This window comes from Triticum urartu, chromosome 4A, assembly GCF_056163025.1.
Source record: "Triticum urartu cultivar PI428250 chromosome 4A, HENAU_Tu73, whole genome shotgun sequence".
NCBI lineage: Eukaryota > Viridiplantae > Streptophyta > Magnoliopsida > Poales > Poaceae > Triticum > Triticum urartu.
Window position 1 is genome coordinate 334,104,620 of NC_141876.1, and position 23,567 is coordinate 334,128,186.

The following is a 23,567-nucleotide window of genomic DNA, read 5'->3' on the forward strand; positions in this document are numbered from 1 at the left end:
CTTGTGGAATCTGTGCTTTATGCAGGTGCAGAGGAATAACTTTGCTTGATAAATCCGGGGTAGCTTCCACCTTATGAGGGCACGCGCCTCCTGGCATCTGGCGGGACTTCCCTGCTGCTGACTCAGGCAACATCGCGAAGCTGCGAAAATTCGTTAGGAAATCCTTATCCCTCCTTGCGCGAGGCCTCAGGCATGGGCTAGTCATGGCCTAGCGCACCATGTCACGGTACCCATGGGGCACAGACTTAAAAAAGGGGGGTGCGCCAATCACAAGCTCAAATGAGGGCGCCTCGCGGAGATGAGGGGAGCACGGACGCACGCACACCTGTCCAGCCCCCACCCACGAGGCGCGCGAGGGAGAGTGTCGGGCAACTGCCGCCCTGCCTGGCCCAAAACAAAGAACCGAGGAAGGAATCATAGAGAATAGGGGATTCAACCAAGCCATCGAGAAATGCCAGAACTTCAAATTTCATTAAAAGGGGTGCAAGCCAACTACAGAAAGCAAATGAACAGCCGCGTCCGGCACCTAGTCTAGTTTTCTCACCAGCGCGGAGCTAAAAGCTGCCAGTAGGACGTGGGAGGGAGCCCCCGAGGCACGGGGGCGGCACTCTGGAGACTCCGGGGCATGTACATCCCCACTCATTATTATGTGAGAGTGTCACGAGCGGAGTCCTTCACAGGCACTGGGCCTTGCTTCATGGGTAGAACTTCCGGACGTGTTGGATGTTCCAGGCATTCTGGATGGTGATCCCGTCCTGCGTCTCCAAGCGCGCAGCGACAGGCCTGGACACACGGGCAATCATAAACGGGTCCTCCCACATGGGTGAGAGCTTATGCAGCCCTTCCCTGGAGAGCACCCTCCTCAGGATGAGATCACCCACCTCGAGTGTCCTAGAGCGGACGTTGAGGCAGTGGTACCGTCGCAGCGCCTGCTGGTATCTCGCCGCCCGGAGCGTGGCTTGACGGCGGCGCTCCTCCCCCAGCGCGAGGTCCATCCCCCGCATGGTGTCTTGACACGCCTCGTCAAACGCCAAGACCCGCGCGGAGCGATGCTTGACCTCATGAGGGAGAACTGCTTCGGCTCTATAGACGAGGAAGAATGGGGTCTCGCCTGTTGGCTTTGTTGTGGTGGTGTGGATGGACCAAAGCACGGGCTGGAGCTCGTCATGCCAGCCCCTACCGCAGGCCTTGAACCTCTTCTTGAAGGTCCTGGTCTCGAGGCCTCTCAGGACCTCTGCGTTGACGCGCTCGGCTTGGGCATTGCTCCTGGGGTGTGCCATTGAGGCGTAGCATATCTGCGTTCCAAGGTTAGCACAATATGTCTTGAAGAGATTGCTGGTGAACTGCGAGCCATTGTCGTGGATGATGTGGTTAGGGACCCCAAACCGGCTCATGAGGCCCTTGATGAACTTAACTGCCGACCTGGCTGGGATGGTGCAGACGGCTTCCACTTCTGCCCACTTAGTGAACTTGTCGATGGCGACGCAGAGGTAGCGGTAGCCCCCGGGCGCTCGAGGGAATGGACCTAGGATATCCAGCCCCCAGACCGCGAATGGCCTTGAGAGTGGGATAGTCTAGAGGCCCTGGGCCGGCTGGTGGATTTTCTTGGCATGGAACTGGCTGGCCTCGCAGGACCTTACCAGCTCGGTTGGGTCGTTGAGTGCCGTGGGCCGGTAGAACCCGCTGCGGAACACCTTGCCAACCAGGGTGCGCGATGTAGAGTGATGCCCGCAGTCCCCGCCGTGAATGTCAGCTAGTAGCTCGCTCCCCTGCTTCCTGGAGATGCATCGCAAAGAAACATCATTTGGTCGTTTTCTGTATAGCTCACCGTCTAGGATGCAATATGCCGCAGCCTGCCGGGCCAGGCGCTCCATGTCCTCCTCTTTCTCTGGCAGCGTTCCTTGCACCAGGTATGCCCTGAACTCCTCGGTCCATCACCCCTCCTGAGGCTCGAGTGCCAGGAGCAGGCGTGCTCCTAAGGTCGGGCCACAGGTGGGGGAACTCGAGGCTGTGGCTGGGGGAGTTCCTCTCGAGGCGGTTTAGGCTCAGCAGCCAAGGGGGATGCCGAGGGCTTGAAAAGTCGCTATTCGAAGACACCAGGCTCTTGGGGCTGGTGCCTTGATGCTCTGTTGGTGATCTCATCAGCTTCCTTGTTTGTTTCGTGTGGCACATGTTGCAGTTCTAGGCCCAAGAATTTATTCTCCATCTTGCGCACCTCCGTGAGGTACGCCACCATGTGCTTGTCCCATGGCTCATACACCTTGTTGGAGAAGTTGACGAGCAGCTGGGAGACGCCCTTGATGGTGAGTGTCGGCGTCCTGGGAACGGGGGTCTCCAGTCTTGCCTGCCCACGGCCTACGGCGTGGCTCCACCAGCGCCCTTGTACGACCCATCTTCACCAGCAAACGCTCAAGACCCTCGCGAGGGGCCAAGGCTTCCAAGCCGCAGCAGTCGAAGACCCTGACAGAGAGGGTGTGCAGTGCCCTCCTGAGGCCAACCAAAGAAGAAGAAGCAGCTACTCCACATAGGGCCTCAGGGGACCGGCGCCTCTAGCGGTGCCACCTCAGGATCGACGCCCGCACCTGGGGCGCCTCCCTCCCTCACATAGGAAGGCGTTCCCGGCGCACACCTCTGGTAGGGCTCGGGGTCTCTCTTCTGGAGGGCCTCAGACCTAACCAACATCATGAGGGAGGCGCTCGGGCACCACATGGAGGCGTGCTTCATGGCACGTCTCCCTCAGGAGGGCACTGGGCAAGGAGCGCCTGGCGCTCAGGAGTTAATCGTCAAGACCACCCAAGAGCTTCAGGAAGCAAGGGAGATACGGGGCGATCGCCGCCCACCTAGTGTATCTCCCCACCCGGGCGAGGGTGGTGATCTGCGCGTCGGCATCGACATCCCAGGGCTCAATAGGGCCGCATCTTAGGAGCACTTTTGGCCTTCACGTGCTGGCCGGTGTGAGGGTCCACCTCACAGCTACGTTCACATGCTGTTTGGCCTACCGAGGGAGGCAGCTACCTTCTAGTGCAATCTATGGAGCATCCTGGCGAACCAGGAGGCCAGGCATCACGCGGTCCTGGTGGAGATGGAGACGGTCTTCAGGAGGCCACCTGAGCCCCCAAAGCCTCCCGAGGCTCAGGGTCTCGACGTCTCAAGAGGAGCGACATCTTCAGCGCGCGCCTTCAACTACCCCAATGCTCCTTCAACAACAAAACCAGGTGACATCTTCCAAGTTCATTCAGCTGGGAGCGCCCCTCGGGCTGCATTATTCCCAGGTCACATGGTCCTGTCCCTGCGGCGTGTATCTTCTTGCATCTTTAGCTTACCCTACTGGGGGCGCCCCTCAGGCTGCATCATCGCCAGGCCTCTTGGGTCCGACCCAGTGGCATGTATCGTTCTTGCATTTACCTAAGCTAGTTTGCATTCACGCTGGCACGACGCTTGTGCTCGGGTTCATCCCTGCAACGCTGACAAATCTGAGCGGTTGAGGTCTGGCTCGCGGCACGCCCATGCATGTGACCTCAACAGACCCTTAGTGCCTTCACGTTCTTGCGGAGCAACTAGTGGCAGACCGGCAATCCTAGTGGCAGTTGGTGTCCCTCCTCACGCTAACTTGCAGGAACCTCCTGTGGACAACAGCGGGCGGTACCGCGGGCTCCCTCTTCTCCCATGCAATTCGTTTCCGCGTTAAAAGGGGGGCTCCTGAGCATCACGACTCAGGAGCTCTTACTGGCTCTCCAGCCCTCACCCCCTGGCCTTGACCACGGCACCATGACCTGGCATACCAGCAGCGGCTGAGCTTGCTCGAGGGCTGGGACCTGAGGATGTAGAGCACATAGAAGAGCGTGGAGAAGAGGGGGAGGCTTGCACGGGCCTAAACTAGCTACACTACGGCCGTCGTCACACGGGTCTGGCACAGCACGAGGAAACAACTCCAGACTACCAAGATAAGTTTCGCACCCGGGTTGGCCTATCGCTATGACATAGGATTCTCACCTCTCGCTTCCCTACTGCGGCAATGTTGCCTCCCTTTCCCACCTTTAGGTAACTGCTTGCACGCTAAAGGGGACCTCTTGAGCATCGCGCCTTAGGAGCTCTTACTGGACCTCGGGCCGCTCACCTCCTGGCCTTGACAACCGCATTGCGACCTGGCATACCAGCGACGGCTGCAGCTTGCCAGGGGACCGTGACCTGTCGGCGTAGAGCACCAAGCTGCCATGGGGTTGGAAAGGGGAGACCAAGCCGAAACAAGACATGTGTTTGCAAATTTCATAATAAGGATAATATCAACAAAATACATTACAAACCCTTTACACGCCCCCAGGGGGTCCATCTTGATTCCACGCAGGGAATAAAGGAAGGGTGTTTTTAGGGGCCCTATCTAAACGTGCCAAACGCCGCCGACCCCATCATCAAGAGTGGGCCATGGGAGGCTGGCGCCAACCCCATCCAGATCAGCGGCAGCAGCTGCCGGGCGCTGCGATCTTGCTCCGGGCGCGGCGAGAGCTCCACGGCACATAGCTGTCGTCGCTCGTCTCTGAAGTCTCGTCAGGCTTGGGAGAATCGCTGGACCACCAGGAGTCATCGCTGCTGCTGGAGGAGTTGCGGGCGAAGCCAGCGGCAGGCTCGGCGTTGTCCGCTGCGCCGTCCTGATGACCCCCCTTCAGGCCAGCACTCCAAGCGGCGGCTTTATTCGTCGAAGACCTTGAAGAACATCGTGGAGGCCCCATCGTACTCAAATAGGATGGCGAGGGCGCCTTCCACACGGCAGACTCGAGCGACCTCACCGCAGCCACGGGTCATGAAGATCTTCCCTGGGGAGACAGCTTCGACCTCTGCTCCAGTCGCCGGGGCATCGTAGTCGTCGTGCTACAACCAAAGCTCGAGGGGGCCCCTCGGCGGCGAAGAACTGTGGGAAGCGAATTCAAGTGCGCGGAGGCATCGCCACCCACATCACGACTTCGCCCGAGGTGTCCGCGGCCTGGGCTCCTAGGGCGACGGCGTGCGTCACCACGACGCGCCGACCATCGCGACGGCGCCATTCGTTGTGTCTTCGTTCGGAGGCCTCGGCTCCAGAATACAGAGACAGCGGATACTCGGGAGGCGGCCGCTCGCACCAAGGCCTCGACACCTCCGGCCTCACGACTATATCGCGACGGTGGGCCAGCCTCTTCTTCAGTGGGAGTGGCTCGGGCTCGTCGAGGGGGGGGGTTTCCCTTCTCTACGGCTGAGAACCTCCGTATCGGCACCATGGTTGATGCTTCTAGCGATGAAGCAAGGAAGAAGAAGGAGCAGGAGGAGCGAAGGAAGAGATGGGTGATGGGGGCTCCGCTCCCCCCTCCCATTTATAGCCAAGAGGAGGCCAACCACCAGCCACCATGATCTAAGGTAATAATGACCCTTTTCTGCATGCACCAAGGACTCGTCAAGTCGGGCAGCTGCCGAGGCGGCGTGGGGAAACAGAGACACCCACGACCAATCAACCGACACACGTCAACCGAGGCCACAGGCTGTTAGGGCCCGCGACGCTCCGCACTTGCCCCTTGGCTTCGCCCCAAAGCCAAGTCCGAGCGCGCCTTGGGCTCGGGGGCTACTGTTAGCGTCCTGGGAACGGGGGTCCCTAGTCTTGCCTGCCCGCGGACCATGGCATGGCTCCACCAGCGGCCATGTACGGCCCATCTTCACCAGCAAACACTCAAGACCCTCGGGAGGTGGACGACGCAAGACCTCCTTGGAAATGGCCTCACCAGGCTAGCTCGCGAGGGCGGAGAGATCAAGGCAAAGGACACCTCGCGAGGTTCCTGTGACGCAAGCCATGACGACCAAGGCCAGGCGGGCGCTAGTGCGCGCAGTGTCCTCGTTTCCCCTTTGGTGCTAAAGAGGCAAGCGCAGGAGCAGAGTCCCAAGGCGTCAAGCAAAGGTTTCCATATCAGTGCAATGAGACCAAGACTAGTAGGACGGTAGGACGGAGGTCACCATGGAGCCCAAGATGGTGTCACCACCAAAGCTTTTGGCAGGAGAAGACCATCTTTTGTCAGGATAGCTTGTACTAGCTGTCCCCTTCAAACTGGCCGTTGTGGGATCCCTTCACGCCTAATATTTGGGAAGAGGACCCGGGCCCCTATATATAGGGCTAGCCACCACCATAGCCAGGGATGGGCTTATCAAGAGATGAAAGGACCCTCTACCGCATCAACTCACCAAGCACAAGAACACCTCTCCTCAGGAGGTTGTTCTTCCCCTTGTAACTGTTCATCCTCAGCCCAAGAGGCAATCGATGACACCACACTAGAGTAGGGTATTACACCACATTGGTAGCCCAAACTAGTATAAATCTTGCATCCCTTTATTCTACGAGTTCAATGTGCTAAGCCTTGAGATTGCGGTGAGGGTGTGAGTTAGAGGGAGGAGAGATCTTCGTGCGCACCCCAGTGTTCGAACCTCAAGGGTTCTGCCGGAACCCGAAATCCGACAGTGAGACGCTTCACCCCCAAGGCTGTTACAGCCTTGAGGCCGGCGATCAGCCCCTCATATTCCGCGATGTTGTTGGAGACCTTCTTGCACCGCTGGAAGCAGAGCTGAATGGCGTAGTATAGTTTGTCTTGGGTGGGCGAGATGAGCACGACGCCAGCCCCCGCGCCCTGGCTTGTGAATGCGCCATCGAAGTACGTGACCCAGCCATCTGGCGCTTCACTTCCTGGCGAGAGGAATCAGCCCTCGCCTGCTTTGGGCTCTGGAGCGTCAGTCCATTTTGCCACGAAGTCGGCGAGGGTGGCTCCCTTGATGACCCTGGTTGTACTGAACTCTAGCTAAAACGCTTGTAGCTCGATGTTCCACTCAGCGACTCTTCCCGCAGCATTGGGGCTTTGGAGCACCCTCTCCAGTGCGTAAGGTGAGATGACCTTAATTGGGTGGCCTTGGAAGTAAAGACGCAGCTTGCGTGAGGCCACCAGGAGTGCGAGCAAAAGCTTCTATGGCATGGAGTATCGTGCTCTTGCGTCCCGTAACACCGTGCTGAGGAAGTATATCGGGTGCTCAATGAGGGCGGGAGCGTCGATGGAGCCTGTGGCCTCCGGAGGTTGTGGCGCCTCTTGAGGTGGGGGGACCTCAGGAGCTTGGTCACCCATCGGGGCCTCCGCAGGCTCAGAAATGCCGTCCTGTGGGGCCTGATCACCCTCGGGCGTTGTCGTGGCTTTGGGTGCACCGTCTCGGCGCCACACCGTCCCGGCTGAAGGTGCGGCGTTACGGGGTGTGCTCTTGGCATCGCGCCCCTCCTGGACATCCACCAACGCCGCACTGGCTGAGTGGGGCGTGGTGGCCAAGTAGAGCACCAGGGGCTCGAGGGGACAGGGCGCTACCATCACCAGAGGGCTGGTCAAGTTTCTCTTGAGTTCTTGAAACACTAGGTCGGCCTCTGGGGTCCACTCGAACAGGCCCTTCTTCTTCATCATCTTGAAGAACGGTAGGGCACGCTCCCCCAGCTTGGAGATGAAGCACCCTAGCGAGGTCACACAGCCCGCGAGGTTCTGCATTTCCTTGAGAGTTTGCGGCGGGCTCATGTCTTCTATCGCCTTGACCTTCTCCAGGTTGTCCTCGGTCCCCCTGTGCGACATGAGGAAGCCTAGTAGCTTGCCGGAGTGGACACCAAACACACACTTCTCCGGGTTGAGCTGCAGGTCCACCTCGCGCAGGCTGGTGAAAGTCTCCTCCAGGTCCTGAATGAGGGTTCTTGCCTCCCGAGATTTTACCATGATGTCATCGACGTAGGCTTTAGCGTTTCTCCCTAGCTGTTGGCCTAGGGCGATGTGCATCAGCCGCTGGAAGTTCGCCCCAGCGTTGCATAGCCCGAATGGCATGCAGGTGTAGCAGTATACCCCACATTGGGTCAAGAAGGCCATCTTCTCCACGACCTCCACGGCCATCTTGATATGGTGGTAACCCGAGAATGCATCCAGGAAACACAGCAGGTCACACTCCGCGCTGGAGTCGATGGTCTGGTCGATGCGCGGGAGTTGGAACTGGTCTTGGGGCAGGCTTTGTTGAGGTTGGTGAAGTCAACACACATGCGTTCCTTCCCGCCTTTATTTGGCATGACGACGAGGTTCGCCAGCTATTCCAGGTACCAGACCTCGCGAATGACGCCTGCCGCTTGTAGTTTGCGAGTTTCCTAGACGATGAAGGATTGCTTCTCCGTGGACTGCCGTCGTGCCTTCTGCTTCATAGGGCGTATATTGGGGCACTGTGACGCCCCGAGACTAATGCGCCAGGTGTCTTCCAATTATTCGCCGTCGTTGCCATGCCATTCGCTTGCGTGTTACATCTTGCCATGTCATCATCCGCATTGCATCTGCATGTTTTCGAAAACATGCATCCGTCCGGGTTCCCCCAGTTCCGTCCGATGTCCGTTCTGAGCCCAGACACACTTGCACGCGCCCGCGGCACGTCCGAAATATTATTTTATAAGTGGCCATAAAATTTTCTCAGAATGGAATGAAAGTTGGCATGCGGTGTTGTTATGTTGTTAGTAGACCGTCTACCAAGTTTGATCGCATTCGGAGTCCGTTTGATGCCCCAACGGATAACTATAGCGACAATATAGTCGGTCTAATCGTCGGACATTTTCGGTCTCCGAAAACTATTGCCGGGTTTTCCCTCTCTTTCCTCCCTAGACTATATTCACAGTTCACTACCTACTGCCAGGCCTAATCTAACCTCTCTCGTCAGCCTACGGCCCTCCTTGCGCGTGCATCCGAAAGCTGTCCCGGACCCGAACCAAGCAGTCATCACCGTTGGGTCCGGATCATCCCCAAACACCCCTAAAATGTCTTCGATTCTTTGTTTGGACGCCCTAGCCTTTTTATCCGGGACCGTCCGATTAAAATCGGAGGGACCAAATGCCCCTATCACAAATCCACATGATTAATATATAAGAACACCACCTACCAAATCAACCTAACCCTAAAATCTAGGAGCCTTGTCCCTCCACCGCCACCTACCTGCCTTTCTCTCTCTTGGGATCCATCCCGTCGCCACCTGGTCTCTCCTTGGATCCATCATCGACCAATCCCCACCGGAATCCTTTCGATCCAATCCATGCACCAATCCATCCAACCACCACAGCCCATGCCGAACCCCTGTTCCCCTCGTCGTGAGCCGGGGAGAGAAGCTCCCTGCCGCCTCCCGCCTCGTGCCGTCCTCGCCGCCCTGGCAAACCACACCTCCAGCGACCATTACCAGAACCGGCCGTGCCTAGCTGCTTCTCCTTCCATTCTTCTTCTCACGTTCCCTCTCTCACCTGCTCTCTGCCCTCTCCAGGAAACTGCAGGAGGCAAGCTCCACGCCATGGTTCCCCTGCTCGCCATTGCCGCTACTCGCGCCGACGACCATGACCAGGCCATCGCCCTCACCTACGCCCTTCTTCTCCTTTCCTGCCTTCTACTCCCTCCACTGCTCTAATCCCTCTATCTCTCCGACCTTCATTTGCTTCCAGTTGGGAACCAGGAGCGCCAACACCCAGCCGCCTTGAGTCCATGACGTCGGCGAGCCATCACCACCAGCTGGCGCCACCATCACCGGAGATGGGGGCCCGCAGATCAGATCCGCGCCTCGATCTGCCCATTCCCGCCGATTCCCACTGACCCCGTCGCATGGTTCCCCCTGACGTCGTCTCCTACATCGCGAGGGGCGCGATGCTGTTTCTGTTCTTCAGAAACGAGCAGCAGCTCGCCTGCTCATCCCCGTTGACTGCGCTATGGCTGCGAGCGACCGCCAGTGGGCCTCCCATATCCAGCTGGTCCAGTGCCTCCCTTGCTGGCCCCTCTCCTTACCGACTGGGATTGGCCCATGGTGAGAACACCCCTAGCACCCCACTTTTTTCCCCTGTTGTTGGGCCAGCAGATCCGGCCCAGAGTTTATTTTTTTAGACTCTGCGATTTGTCTAATTATCTAGTGTATTGCAGTTTTGCAGAAAAACCCTTGGACATCATGCATTTAATAACTCATGAACTGTACATCATATTGAAATGTGTTATACATGTAAAATGCTTAGAATTTTGTGTAGATTAACAATTTGCAACCTTCATCCATGTTTAAAATGTTTAAGATGATGTTCGCATATATTTTTCCTTATTGCCATGTTAAAATGCTTTATTTCATAATTAAATAACCGTAGCTCCAAACTTAACAAACTTTATATGTAAATGGGGTAGAAAAATGACTAGTTTAACATGGTGGCTTTACTTTGCATGTTTAACAATTCTAAAATATGGTTTAGGGAAGAACAGCACCAAAACTAAAATATGCACATGAGGAGTTTCCAGACTTGTTGTTTTGTTGTTCTGGTCTCATTTAAACTTGCCTAGATAGGTAGTTTTCATTTGCTTCCCATATTGCCATGTTTAAGAACATTTAATATTGATGGGTACCTAAACGAGAGAGAAATAAATAAGTCACGTGGTGTTTCTACAATATGCAAATGAGTTGCATATTGAGCTCCACTTAAATTGTAGTTTTGCTTGTGAACTTTGCCATGCCATGCCTCTTTAAACCAGACATGCATCATACTTGATTGTGCAAAATGCCATGTTTATGTTATGGTTGTTTACCATGTTGTTTGCTTCTTTCCGGTGATGCTTCTTCGGGTTAGTCCGACAACGTCGCATTTGTGAGGATCCGTTCGAGTACGTCTGTTTGTCTTCTGTATGGACTCGTTCTTCTTCCTTGCGGGATCTCAGGCAAGATGACCATACCCTCGAAATCACTTCTATCTTTGCTTGCTAGTTGCTCGCTCTATTGCTATGCCGCGATACCTACCACTTGTTATATCATGCCTCCCACATTCCCAAGTCAAGCCTCTAACCACCTCCCTAGAAAACCGTTGTTTGGCTATGTTACCTCTTTTGCTTAGCCCCTCTTATAGTGTTGCTAGTTGCAGGTGAAGATTAAGTTTGTTCCTTGTTGGAACATGGATATGTTTGGGATATCACCATATCTCTTATTTAATTAATGCATCTATATACTTGGTAAAGGGTGGAAGGCTCGACCTTATGCCTGGTGTTTTCTTCCACTCTTGCCGCCCTAGTTTCCGTCATACCGGTGTTATGCTCCTTGATTTTGCGTCCTTACGCGGTTGGGTGTTATGGGAACCCCTTGACAGTTCGCCCAGTATAAAACTCCTCCAGCAAGGCCCAACCTTGGTTTTACATTTACCTAACAACCTATCACCTTCCCTTGGGTTCTGCAGACTCAAGGGTCATCTTTATTTTAACCCCCCCCCCCCCGGGCCAGTGCTTGTCTAAGTGTTCGTCCGAACCTGTCAGCCGCGGGTGGCCACCAGGGGCAACTCTGGGCTGGCCTACCGGAAGTTTGGACAATCCGGTGTTGCCCTGAGAATGAGATATGTGTAGCTCCTATCAGGATGTCGGCACATCGGGCAGCTTTGCTGGTCTTGTTTTACCATTGTCAAAATGTCTTTTAACCGGGATTCCGAGTCTGAACGGGTCTTCCTGGGAGAAGGAATATCCTTCGTTGACTGTGAGAGCTTTTGATTGGCTAAGTTGGGACACACCTGCAGGGTTTTGAACTTTCGAAAGCCGTGCCCGCGGTTATGGGCAGATGGGAATTTGTTAATATCCGGTTATAGAAAACTTGACACTTAACTTAATTAAAATGAATCAACCGCGTGTGTAGCCGTGATGGTCTCTTTCCGACGGAGTCCGGGAAGTGAACACGGTTTTGGGGTTATGTTTGTGCATAAGTAGTTTCAGGATCACTTCTTGATCACTTCTAGTTCACGACCGTGCTTTTCTCCTCTTCTCGCTCTTATTTTGCGTAAGTTAGCCACCATATATGCTTAGTGCTTGCTGCAGCTCCACCTCATTACCTTATCCTACCCATAAGCTTAAATAGTCTTGATCTCGCGAGTGTGAGATTGCTGAGTCCTCGTGACTCACAGATACTTCCAAAACAGTTGCAGGTGCCGATGATACTAGTGCAGGTGACGCAACTGAGCTCAAGTGGGAGCTCGATGAAGATCGTGTTCATTGTGTTGTTTCATTTCGGGTTGATCAGTGTGGAGCCAAGTTGGGACGATCGGGGATCTAGCATTTGGGGTTGTCTTCTTTTATTTTGGTTCCATAATCGGACCTTGATTGTATTCTGGATGATGTATGTTTAACTTGTATTTGTGTGAAGTGGCGATTGTAAGCCAACTCTTTATCCCTTTCTTTTTCAGTACATGGGATGTGTAAAGATTACCCCACTTGCGACATGCCTACCATACGGTTATGCCTCTAAGTCATGCCCTGACACGTGGGAGATATAGTCGCATCGTTTGTGTTACAAGTTGGTAATCAGAGCCTTCCCCGACTTAGGAGCCCCCTGCTTGATCGAATCGCTGATGTTGTTGAGTCTAGAACAAAATGTTTTGAGTCTTACAGGATTATATATATCGGAGAGTAGGATTCTTTTTACTCCTCAGTCCCTTCGTCGCTCTGGTGAGGCCTCCTGAAGTAGAGTTTTGACTCTTCTCTTCTCAAATTTCACGAAAAAAATTAGGATCACGTGGCTATCTTGGAATCGTTCCGATGGTTTTCTGACGAGAACATTGTTCTTGGTGCCTCCTGACAATTAGGGGTTGTGGCAGTGTCCCGGGGAGTTGAGCTCCGAGGTGTTGTCGTCACAATTTTATCGTTGCAGTTCTGGAATACCTGAGTTTCGCCGACATCGAAAATCTCTTTTATGCAGTTGTTGGTGAGATAACCTCGAAGCCACCCAGTACTGGGGCGGGAGTTCAGGAGTATTGCCATAACTCGTATAACGGATGCTTTTTGAAGGTTGAGGTAAATGATTTCCAAAGGTTTCTTGGTTATGTGTTGAAGGATGGATACAGTTGGATGTAGGAATTGTTAGTTTGGTTGAGTTATTATGCTTCCCCTGTATCCCCAACACCTGATTGCATAACCATAAAGTTTCAGGAGTTTATAAATGGGAATTCAAGTAGCTCATAGGATATCTTTCCGACAAATGCATGATATGCGATTGGGGTTCGACGTCTAGTGGTCCGCCTATCCATGGTTGGTTTTACAGTGGTCTCGTTGTCTCTTAAAGAGTCCTTGGCTATGTTGACTCGGGGATGCTTCGTATGTCATGTGCATTTCCTTGTACATGATGGTGCTGTACGATCGAGCCCGTGTGGGCTCCACCACAAAAACTTCGGACGAAATATCTATCATATGTTTGTTCCGGCTTATTTTGCAAGCCAATCCTTTGTTTTGTTTTGATTGTGGTATTCGAGTTGCTTCGAAGTCAAGAGTTGATTCCATACCTTTCCTAAGCGGCGTTCTCATACTCTTATGTGAATACCAATCCTTCATGATAATCGAGATTGTCATGTCAACCCTTTTCAACTGGCGTGTTTCTCTTCAAGTGGATCCGATCATTTTCATCATCCGCAAGATCAATTCTAAGTTTCTCAACGGTGTTTGTTTCATCCGTCCGAAGTTGTCCTTGTTTTTCCTGCCCTCCCACCCTTTTCTTCAAGGAATCAGATGTCTTAATCAAGTATCCTTCTATTTATGGGAAGTCTCTCCATTCTTTTCTGTCAATATTCTTATCCGTTGTTTCTCACGAAGGTACTAGCAGAGATTCAAGTTCATCATTCTCCGTTCTCTTTCTTCTCCGGTGGATTCAATTCAAGCTTTTGGTGGTGATCATATCCCTTTCCTCGTTTAAAATGTTTTATCATACCGGTGCACCTCTTAATAATCCACTTCTTGCTATTCAATTGTTCCAGAGTGCTCAAGATATCTCGAAGATTCGTGTTTCCACTCTGCTTTCGTTCAAGCTCTTTCGAGGATGTTATCTCATTCAAGCCATTTAATTCAACCGGCGCAATATATCTTTAAATCGTTCAACAGTGTTTCTTTTGAGTGGGCCCTAACCCACAGGTCTTTTCCCAGGATCTTACCTGACTCTTCTAATTTTCCCGGAGCTACTCTCAAATTCTTTTCCAAGTTTGATGTAAGAATGAGTTTTCACCAGTCAAATGTCTTCCTTCAAGATCTTTCAAATTCTTTTCATTGTTGCCTCAACCTCTTCGCTTTTCATTCTCCCAGAGTATCTCAACAATTCATGGTAGTGTTTCTCATCATAATTCTCAACACTTGAAGACCGAAGAAGAGTTTTTCCTCCAAATCTTGGCCCCTTCTCTCGAAGATTCACGGTTCTAGCATGATGCCATCCTCTCATAATTGTTTTTGGTTTGCGAAAATTCGTTTCACCTATCCAGAGAAATTCAGGAGTCTTTTCAATTTGATTATCCGGAGCCCATCATCTCAGAATTATTTCATTCCAGCTCTCAGCTATTGTTCTCCAAATCTTATCGGTGCATCATTCAAGTATTCTCTTATCAACTCATGATCTCTTCGTTCTTATGTATCTAAATTCTCTCAAGTATCTTCGTTCATTTTCCAATTCCTCCTAGCGATGCGTTCATTTTTTCCGCTCATTCTTTCAATCCTAACAGTGGTTCGTCCAACATTCTCTTCCGTTGTTTCAATCCTACCAGTGGTTCATTGAAGTCCTTCTTTGAGTTTACGCTATATCTCTCTTAAACCTTCTACGAGAATAAGTAGTATGCCAAATCCGTTGCTTGAAATCAATTTAAATTGGTGAAGAATATGCATAATATAATTCTTATTCTTGTTTCATCCAAGTGATTAATTCCTTATTCCGGAGGTTCATCAAAATTCTTGAGTTCTTTTGTTCATCTTTCTTTTCCGGAGTTCCTAGTTTTTTTCCGCATTATCTCGTCACGAAGCTCCATCTAAATCATCGCAAGGCTTCACCTTGTGTTTTCAACTTCTCTTTCCTTTCGTTTGATCATCCTTTTGTTACCGGAGTTCTTCATGGTGGTTCTACATGATGGTTCAGCAAGGATTTAATTCCTTCTCGGAGTGTTCATCGAGATTCTTTCCAGAGGAGTTCAAGCATTCTTCATCCTGCATCCCAAAGTGCGATTCTTTCTATCTTATCTTTTGAGGTGGTAATATATCATTCTTCATTCACAAGAATGAGATATTTAAACCCATCACTTTCTTCCTTAGAGCTATCTTTGTATATTTTTCACCTAAAGCCTTCCATTGGGAATGTTTCTCCTTGTGGTGATTACCTATGATCCAAGTTTTCTTATTACCTCGATGGAAGAAGATTTTATCTTTTCTAGATCCCAATCAAATCTTTTCTATGAGTGGCAGGCTGTCACCTCATAATTTTGAGCTGTTTTCTATAAGCCCACATCAAGCTTATCCTTTCCTTGTTGATAATCCAACAATTCCGTTCTAGCGTTTGTTGTAAGCGTGCTCTCTCAAGATCTTGTTTCCCTCCGTTCTTTTCATTCCATTCTTTCTTTCTTCCAGAGGCATTGTGATGTTGCTCTTTTCTCTCATCATCTTGAATGGTGAGGATCGTGTTTTTTCGTGCTTATCCATTTATCCGGAGTGTTGTGCCCTCTGCTCTAGTTCTTTTCATCTTATCAAGTCTTACATCTCTTTTTAACCGGAGTGCTATCCGAATTTGTTCTTCCTTGTTCCTCTTTTCTAACAGAGTGTTTTCAACTTCGATCATCTCCGTTGTTTTCTTTTCTAAAAATGGTTTAACCTCTCAAGGTTCTTTGGTTTCACTCATTGGTCAAAGAAGCAACTTAGTTTTACCTCTTCCTCTTCCTTTTTTTCTCCGGTGCCATCCTAGATCTCGGGACAAGATCCTCTCATAGTGGTGGAGTGTTGTGACACCCCGACACCGATACGCCAGGTGTCTTCCAGTTGTTCGCCGTCGTTGCCATGTCATTCGCTTGCGTGTTTCATCTTGCCATGTCATCATCCGCAATGCATCTGCATGTTTTCGAAAACTTGCATCCGTCCGGGTTCCCCCAGTTCCGTCCGATGTCCATTCTGAGCCCAGACACACTTGCACGCGCCCGCGGCACGTCCGAAATATTATTTTATACGTGGCTGGAAAATGTTCTCGGAATGGAATGAAAGTTGGCATCTGATGTTGTTATTTTGTTAGTAGACCGTCTGCCAAGTTTCATCGCATTCGGAGTCCGTTTGATGCCCCAATGGATAACTATAGCGACAATACAGTCTGTCTAATCGTCAGACGTTTTCGGTCTCCGAAAACTATTGTCGGGTTTTCCATCTCTTCCCCCCCTAGACCGTCTTCACAGTTCACTACCTACCGCCAGGCCTAATCTAACCTCTCTCGTCAGCCCGCGACCCTCCTCGCGCGCACGTCCGAAAGCTGTCCCGGACCTGACCCGGGCAGTCATCACCGTTGGGTCCGGATCATCCCCAAACATCCCTAAAATGTCTTCGATTCTTTGTTTGGACGCCCTAGCATTTTTATCCGTGACCGTCCGATTAAAATTGGAGGGACCAAATGCCCCTATCACAAATCCACTTGTTTAATATATATAAGACCACCACCTACCAAATCAACCTAACCCTAAAATCTAGGAGCCTTGTCCCTCCGCCGTCACCTACCTGCCTTTCTCTCTCTCTCGGGATCCATCCCGTCGCCACCTGGTCTCTCCTTGGATCCATCGCCGACCAATCCCCACCGGAATCCTTTCGATCCAATCCATGCACCGATCCATCCAACCACCACAGCCCACGCCGAACCCCTGTTCCCCTCGTCGTGAGCCGGGGAGAGAAGCTCCCTGTTGCCTCCCGCCTCGTGTCGTCCCCGCTGCCCCGGCAAACCACACCTCCGGCGACCATTACCAGGACCGGCCGTGCCCAGCGGCTTCTCCTTCGATTCTTCTTCTCCCGTTCTCTCTCTCACCTGCTCTCTGCCCTCTCTAGGAAACTGCAGGAGGCAAGCTCCACAACATAGGTTTCCCCTGCTCGCCATTGCCACTGCTCGCGCCGACGACCATGACCAGGCCATCGCCCTCACCAGCGCCCTTCTTCTCCTTTCCTGCCTTCTACTCCCTCCTCTGCTCTAATCCCTCTCTCTCTCTCTCCTTCTCTTGCTTCTAGCAGGGAACCAGGAGCACCAACACCGGCCGCCTCGAGTCCATGACGCCGGCGAGCCATCACCACCAGCCGGCGCCACTATCACCGGAGATGGGGTCTCGTAGATCAGATCCGCGCCTCGATCTGCCCGTTCCCGCCGATTCCCACTGACCCCGTCGCATGGTTCCCCCTGCCGTCGTCTCTTGCATCGCGAGGGGAGTGATAATGTTTCTGTTCTTCAAAAACGAGTAGCAGCTCGCCCGCTCATCCCCGATGACTGCGCTGCGGCTGCGAGCGACCACCAGTGGGCCTCCCAGATCCACCCGGCCCAGTGCCTCCCTTGCCGGCCCCTCTCCTCACCGACTAGGCTTGGCCCATGGTGACAACATCCCTAGCGTCCCACCTTTTTCTTCCCTGTTGTTGGGCCAGCAGATCCGGCCCAGAGTCTATTTTATTAGACTCTGCGATTTGTCTAATTATCCAGTGTATTGTAGTTTTGCAGAAAAACCCTTGATCATCATGCATTTAATAACTCATGAACGGTGCATCATATTGAAATGTGTTATACATGTAAAATGCTTAGAATTTCGTGTAGATTAATAATTTGCGACTTTCATCCATGTTTAAAATGTTTAAGATGATGTTTGTATATATTTTGCCTTATTGCCATGTTAAAATGCTTTATTTCATAACTAAATAACCGTAGCTCCAAACATAACAAACTTTATATGTAAATAGGGTAGAAAAATGCCTAGTTTAACATGGTGGCTTTACTTTGCATGTTTAACAACTCTAAAATATGGTTTAGGGCACAACAGCACCAAAACTAAAATAAGCACATGAGGAGTTTTCGGACTTGTTGTTTTGTTGTTCCGGTCTCATTTAAACTTTCCTAGATAGGTAGTTTTCATTTTCTTCCCATATTTCCATGTTTAAGAACATTCAATATTGATGCCATGCCTCTTTAAACCAGACATGCATCATACTTGATTGTGCATCATGCCATGTTTATGTGATGGTTGTTTACCATATTGTTTGCTTCTTTCCGGTGATGCTTCTTCAGGTTAGTTCTGATAATGTCGCGTTTTTGAGGATCCATTCGACTACGTCCGTTTGTCTTCTTCATGGACTCGTTCTTCTTTCTTGCGGGATCTCAGGCAAGATGATCATACCTTCAAAATCACTTCTATCTTTGCTTGCTAGTTTTTCGCTCTATCGCTATGCCACGATACCTACTACTTGCTATATCATGCCTCCCATATTGCCGTGTCAAGCCTCTAACCCACCATCCTAGCAAACTGTTGTTTGGCTATGGTACCGCTTTTGCTTAGCTCCTCTTATAGCGTTTCTAGTTTCAGGTGAAGATTAAGTTCGTTCCTTGTTGGAACATGGATATGTTTGGGATATCACAATATCTCTTATTTAATTAATGCATCTATACACTTGGTAAAGGTTGGAAGGCTCGGCCTTATGCCTGGTGTTTTGTTCCACTTTTGCCGCCCTAGTTTCCATCATACCGGTGTTATGTTCCTTGATTTTGCGTCCCTTACGCGGTTGGGTGTTATGGGAACCTCTTGATAGTTCGCCTTGAATAAAACTCCTCCAGAAAGGCCCAACCTTGGTTTTACATTTGCCTAACAACCTATCACCTTCCCTTGGGTTCTACAGACTCAAGGGTCATCTTTATTTTAACCCCCCGGGCTAGTGCTTATCTAATTGTTGGTACGAACCTGTCAGCCGCCGGTGGCCACCGGGGGCAACTCTGGGCTGGCCTACCGGAAGTTTGGACAATCCGGTGTTGCCCTAAGAAAGAGATATGTGCAGCTCCTATCAGGATGTCGGCACATCGGGCGGCTTTGCTGGTCTTGTTTTACCATTGTGGAAATGTGTTTTAACCGGGATTCTGAGTCTGATTGTGTCTTCCTGGGAGAAGGAATATCCTTCGTTGACCGTGAGAGCTTGTGATGGGCTAGGTTGGGACACCCCTGCAGGGTTTTGAACTTTCGAAAGCCGTGCCCGCGGTTATGGGCAGATGGGACTTTGTTAATATCCGGTTGTAGAAAACTTGACACTTAACTTAATTAAAATGAACCAACTACGTGTCTAGCCGTGATGGTCTCTTTCCGGCGGAGTCCGGGAAGTGAACACGGTTTTGGAGTTATGTTTGTGCATAAGTAGTTTCAGGATCACTTCTTGATCACTTCTAGTTCACGACCGTGCTTTGCTTCTTTTCTCGCCCTTATTTTGCGTAAGTTAGCCACCATATATGCTTAGTGCTTGCTGCAGCTCCACCTCATTACCTTATCCTACCCATAAGCTTAAATAGTCTTGATCTCGTGGGTGTGAGATTGCTGAGTCCTCGTGACTCCCAGATACTTCCAAAACAGTTACTGGTGCCGATGATACAAGTGTAGGTAACGCAACTCAGCTCAAGTGGGAGCTCGATGAAGATCGTGTTCGTTGTGTTGTTTCGTTTCGGGTTGATTAGTAGTGGGGCCTAGTTGGCACGATCGGGGATCTAGCATTTGGGGTTGTCTTCTTTTATTTTGGTTCCGTAGTCGGACCTTGATTGTATTCTGGATGATGTATGGTTAACTTGTATTTGTGTGAAGTGGCAATTGTAAGCCAACTCTTTATCCCTTTGTTTTTCAGTACATGGGATGTGTAAAGATAACCCCACTTGCGACATGCCTACAATGCGGTTATGCCTCTATGTCGTGCCCTGACACGTGGGAGATATAGCCGCATCATGGGTGTTACAGGCACACCCTTAAGTAATGTTCGATTACCCCCCTTGGGACCCCTACCAGCTGTTTGGGCTCCCAGGTGAACACCTCCTTGTTCGCGCGCAGGAACTTCACCAATGCCTCCTCTTGATCCGGGTCAAGGTTGGCGCCTATGGTGAAGGTGGCTCCCGAGGACCCGTCCTCCTCGACTAACACTTGCTTCATTTCGGCCTGATCCTAATTGAAAAGCTGCTTCTTTTTCACCGGCGCGACCTCCTTAGACCCCGGGGCGGCTCCGTTTGTCGGGCGTGCTGCTGCGGCAGCCCTGAAAGCGAGCTTGAGGGCCGTCAGAGCCTCCTTGGTGTCTCCAGCCACGGTGAGGACACCGCTACTACCTGGCATCTTCATGAGGTTGTTGGCCGGATGGGAGGCTGATGCGCGTGATGTCGAAGTCAATCAGCTCGGTGCGGTAGTTGTCCCGTGTATCGAAGGTGACCAGGAGCTGTATTTGCCCCAGGGGGCTGGTGGATCCGCTACCGACTCCGGAGAAAAGCTTGGGGGGGCGGAGCCGGCCGTGCGGCACATGAAGCAAGCCGAAAGCTTCCACAGAGAGCATGTTGAGGCGAGCTCCTCCGTTGATTAGTGTCTTGGTCATGGCGACGTTGCAGATGGTGGGTGTGCAAACCAGTGGGAGCGCCCCCGAGCCAGCAGTGGTAGCGGGGTGGTCCCCTGAGTCGAAGGTGAGGTCGGCCATGGGCGCCGCCCATCCTAGAGGGGCTCTCTGCTACATAGAGGTGGAGCCGATCTGGCGGAAGAACTGCTTGACATGGTGGTCCGAGGGCGGTGCCTGCGAGCCACCGAGGAGGGCCACGATGGCGAGAGGCGCCGGCACCATGAAACGCACGACGAAAAGGCCACGCAACTACTCCCAAGAAGCCACAGAGGATTCTGGCAAGCTAAGGAGCAAGGCACGCGGCACGCCAGCGAGGGCCATGAGGAACCAGTTGACCATGACCTTGTCATCGCCTCCAGCCTCTAGAACGGACTCCTCGTACGCCAGCAGGAAGGTCGACGGATCCGCTGTGCCGTCATAATGGGGTGGCATCTCCGGCCTAAACTTGTGCGACCACTGCACCCGCTGTAAGGCGGGGGTGAGCGCCCTGAGCCCCATGGCGCCGTCGCGGGTGTCGACCGGTCCAGTCGGAGGAGCGGCGCCGGCCATCAGGGGCCGAACCGGGGGGTGAAGCTGGTGGAGGAGCGAAGCTTCGACGCACCCCTACCTGGCGCACCAAATGTCAGATACGGGGGTGCGTCAAACCCTTGAAGTTCGAACTCTGGGGTGCGCACGAAGATCTCTCTCTTCCTAGATTACTCTCGCAACGATCTCAAGCCATAGCTCGCCAAACCCAAGGAACAAGAGACACGAGGGTTTATACTGGTTCGGGCCACCTTTGTAGTGTGATACCCTACTCCAGTGTGGTGTGGTGGATTGCCTCGTGGGCTGAGGATGAATTAGTACAGTGGATGACCAGCCTCCTAAGGAGAGGTGTTCTTGAGCTCGATGAGTTAGTGTGTCTAAGGATGGTCCAAATGATCCGTCCCTCGCTATGGTGGTGGCTAGCCCTATTTATAGAGGCCCTGGTCCTCTTCCCGAATGTTAGGCGGGAAGGGATCCTGCCATGGAATTGTCCTAGTGTGAGGACTTAGTCATGAGACCAATGCATCTATGTGGTAGCTTGAGAGGGGTTGAGCGGAATCGAGAGACGCAACACAAGACAAGGATTTAGACAGCTACGGTCCCCGGGAAACATCATCCGGTAACAACCCTACATGATGTTTGAGGCTAGGTCTCATTATGCTCATGAGGGAGTCGCCATAAACCGGCTCTCCTAGTTATGTCTAGCGCTAAAGATTGTTTTTCCTCTCCCTCTTGGGGTGCCCTACCCCTCGTTATGTATGTTGAAGGGGCGGGTTACATGTAGAGTCCAACTCGGATTAAGACTTAAACTATTCCGGCTTCTCTTCATGGGCTTCTTAACATCTTGGGCTTCATAACATCTTTGGCTTCATAACGTATCGGGCTTCGTAACCCAGGCGACTCTATGTGTCGGGTTATGACTGTTAACCAGTTATCACTGTCTACCGGGTTATGACTATCAACATGTTATCATTGTCTGCCGAGTTATAACTGTCAACCAGTTATCACTGTCTGTCGGTTTATGATGGTCTGCTGGTTTATGATGGTCTGACTTATCTCCTGCCGGGTTATCATCTGACTTAACTCCTGCTGAGTTATCATCTGACTTAACTCCTGCTGGGTTATCATCTGACTTAACTCCTGTCGGTTTATCAAGTCTCAGCCGGGTTATAACTCTGGCCGGGTCATACCGTGGGGTATATCACCGACATCAGCCCCCAGTTTAATTTAGATTTATCCATGTTAAACTGATCCTGAGCATCCTTAAATCCTTGTCATTTCCTTCTAGAAAATCTGGGTCAATTGGCCAGCCTCATAATCAATTTGCTGACATTGGTTTGTCACAAAAAAATATTATGAAGAATAATTCATTTGACTCAGCTCCCAATGCTTAACAGAAATATTAATCCTTGAAATACTCATCTGATCTTCAGCCGGTTTAAGGATGTAGAACTTGCCGGTTTATAAATATTGATGGCACCGGGTTATACTTGTAGTTAACATCAAGCTTGAAAATATACCTCTTATACGCCTATCACTTGTAGCCCCCAAGTCTTTAAGAAGGTAACGTAGTAAAAGCTTAAGAATTGCTTCAATATGAATGTCACAAGCTTGAAGAAATCCAGATTGTTCATCTCAATCACTAATCAGAACCGAGTATTCCACATATGTAGCCCCCAAGTGCCGGGTTGTCATGCTTGCAGCAACCTGAGACTTGTAATTGCCCGATGCTCATAAAAACTTCAACCAGTGTAGCCCCCAAGGGTCGGGTCATTATACAATAATGAGCAAGGACTTTGTAAATATAATCATGTAAACTTTGAACAGCAACGTGTATCCCCCAAGGGCCGGCTCAGTAAGATAATATTGAGCTGGGACTTGATATATACATCAATGAAAATAACGTCATATGATGTAACCGCCATCATGGGGCTTGAACCCACGTCCACAAGGTTAAGAGCCTTGTGCTTTACCAACTGAGCAGTGGACCCTTCAATATAATGGATTAAAAGTTTTGTACCTTGTATTGTTGACAGGAGCAATTGGTAGCCCCCAAGGGCCAGCTCATTACGATGTGATGATTCGGGTCTTCAATAAGGTGAGAAAACAATGACTTTGCATTAGTCCCTAAGTGTCATGGTGCATGCTTGCAGCGACTTGAGACTTGTGTATTTGATGTAATCCCAACTTAAATAATGTAGCCCCCAAGTGCCGGGTCAGAAGCCTGTAGCGACTCGGGACTATTCCTTCCATTGTAGAATAAAATATACCCATTGCGCTGAAGCGACTTTGAAAACCTCAATCATAATATTGGCTATTGATAACCATAATAAAAATCCATCCGTGTTGGCTATTAAAGATTTGAATAATATAACCTGGTTTGAAAACCGATTCCTGCCATATAAGCCGGTATATCCGTGCCCTTATGATACATGCTATGATGATGTAATGATGATGCAATGTATGACGCAATATATGATGATGTATGTGTATGATCAAGAGGGTTTAAGATATGGTTGAGATATGACAAGATCCCCCAAGTAGTCATAATTGTGGCATTGCGTATGATGATGTAATGATGATGCAATGTATGACGCAATATATGATGATGTATGTGTATGATCAAGAGGG

The 23,567-nt window shown here is 51.1% G+C and overlaps 1 protein-coding gene across 1 annotated transcript; it reads right to left on the bottom strand.

Annotated features, from left to right (window-relative positions):
• Positions 1 to 275: 275 nt before the first annotated feature.
• LOC147975766 (uncharacterized) lies at positions 276 to 1,280 on the bottom strand. The gene is made up of 2 exons (XM_087520570.1): positions 808 to 1,280; positions 276 to 384 (listed from the first exon to the last, which is right to left on the bottom strand). The coding sequence occupies exons 1-2, from the start codon at positions 1,278 to 1,280 to the stop codon at positions 276 to 278; spliced, it is 582 nt and encodes a 193-aa protein (XP_087376696.1).
• Between the last annotated feature and the right edge of the window lie 22,287 nt (positions 1,281 to 23,567).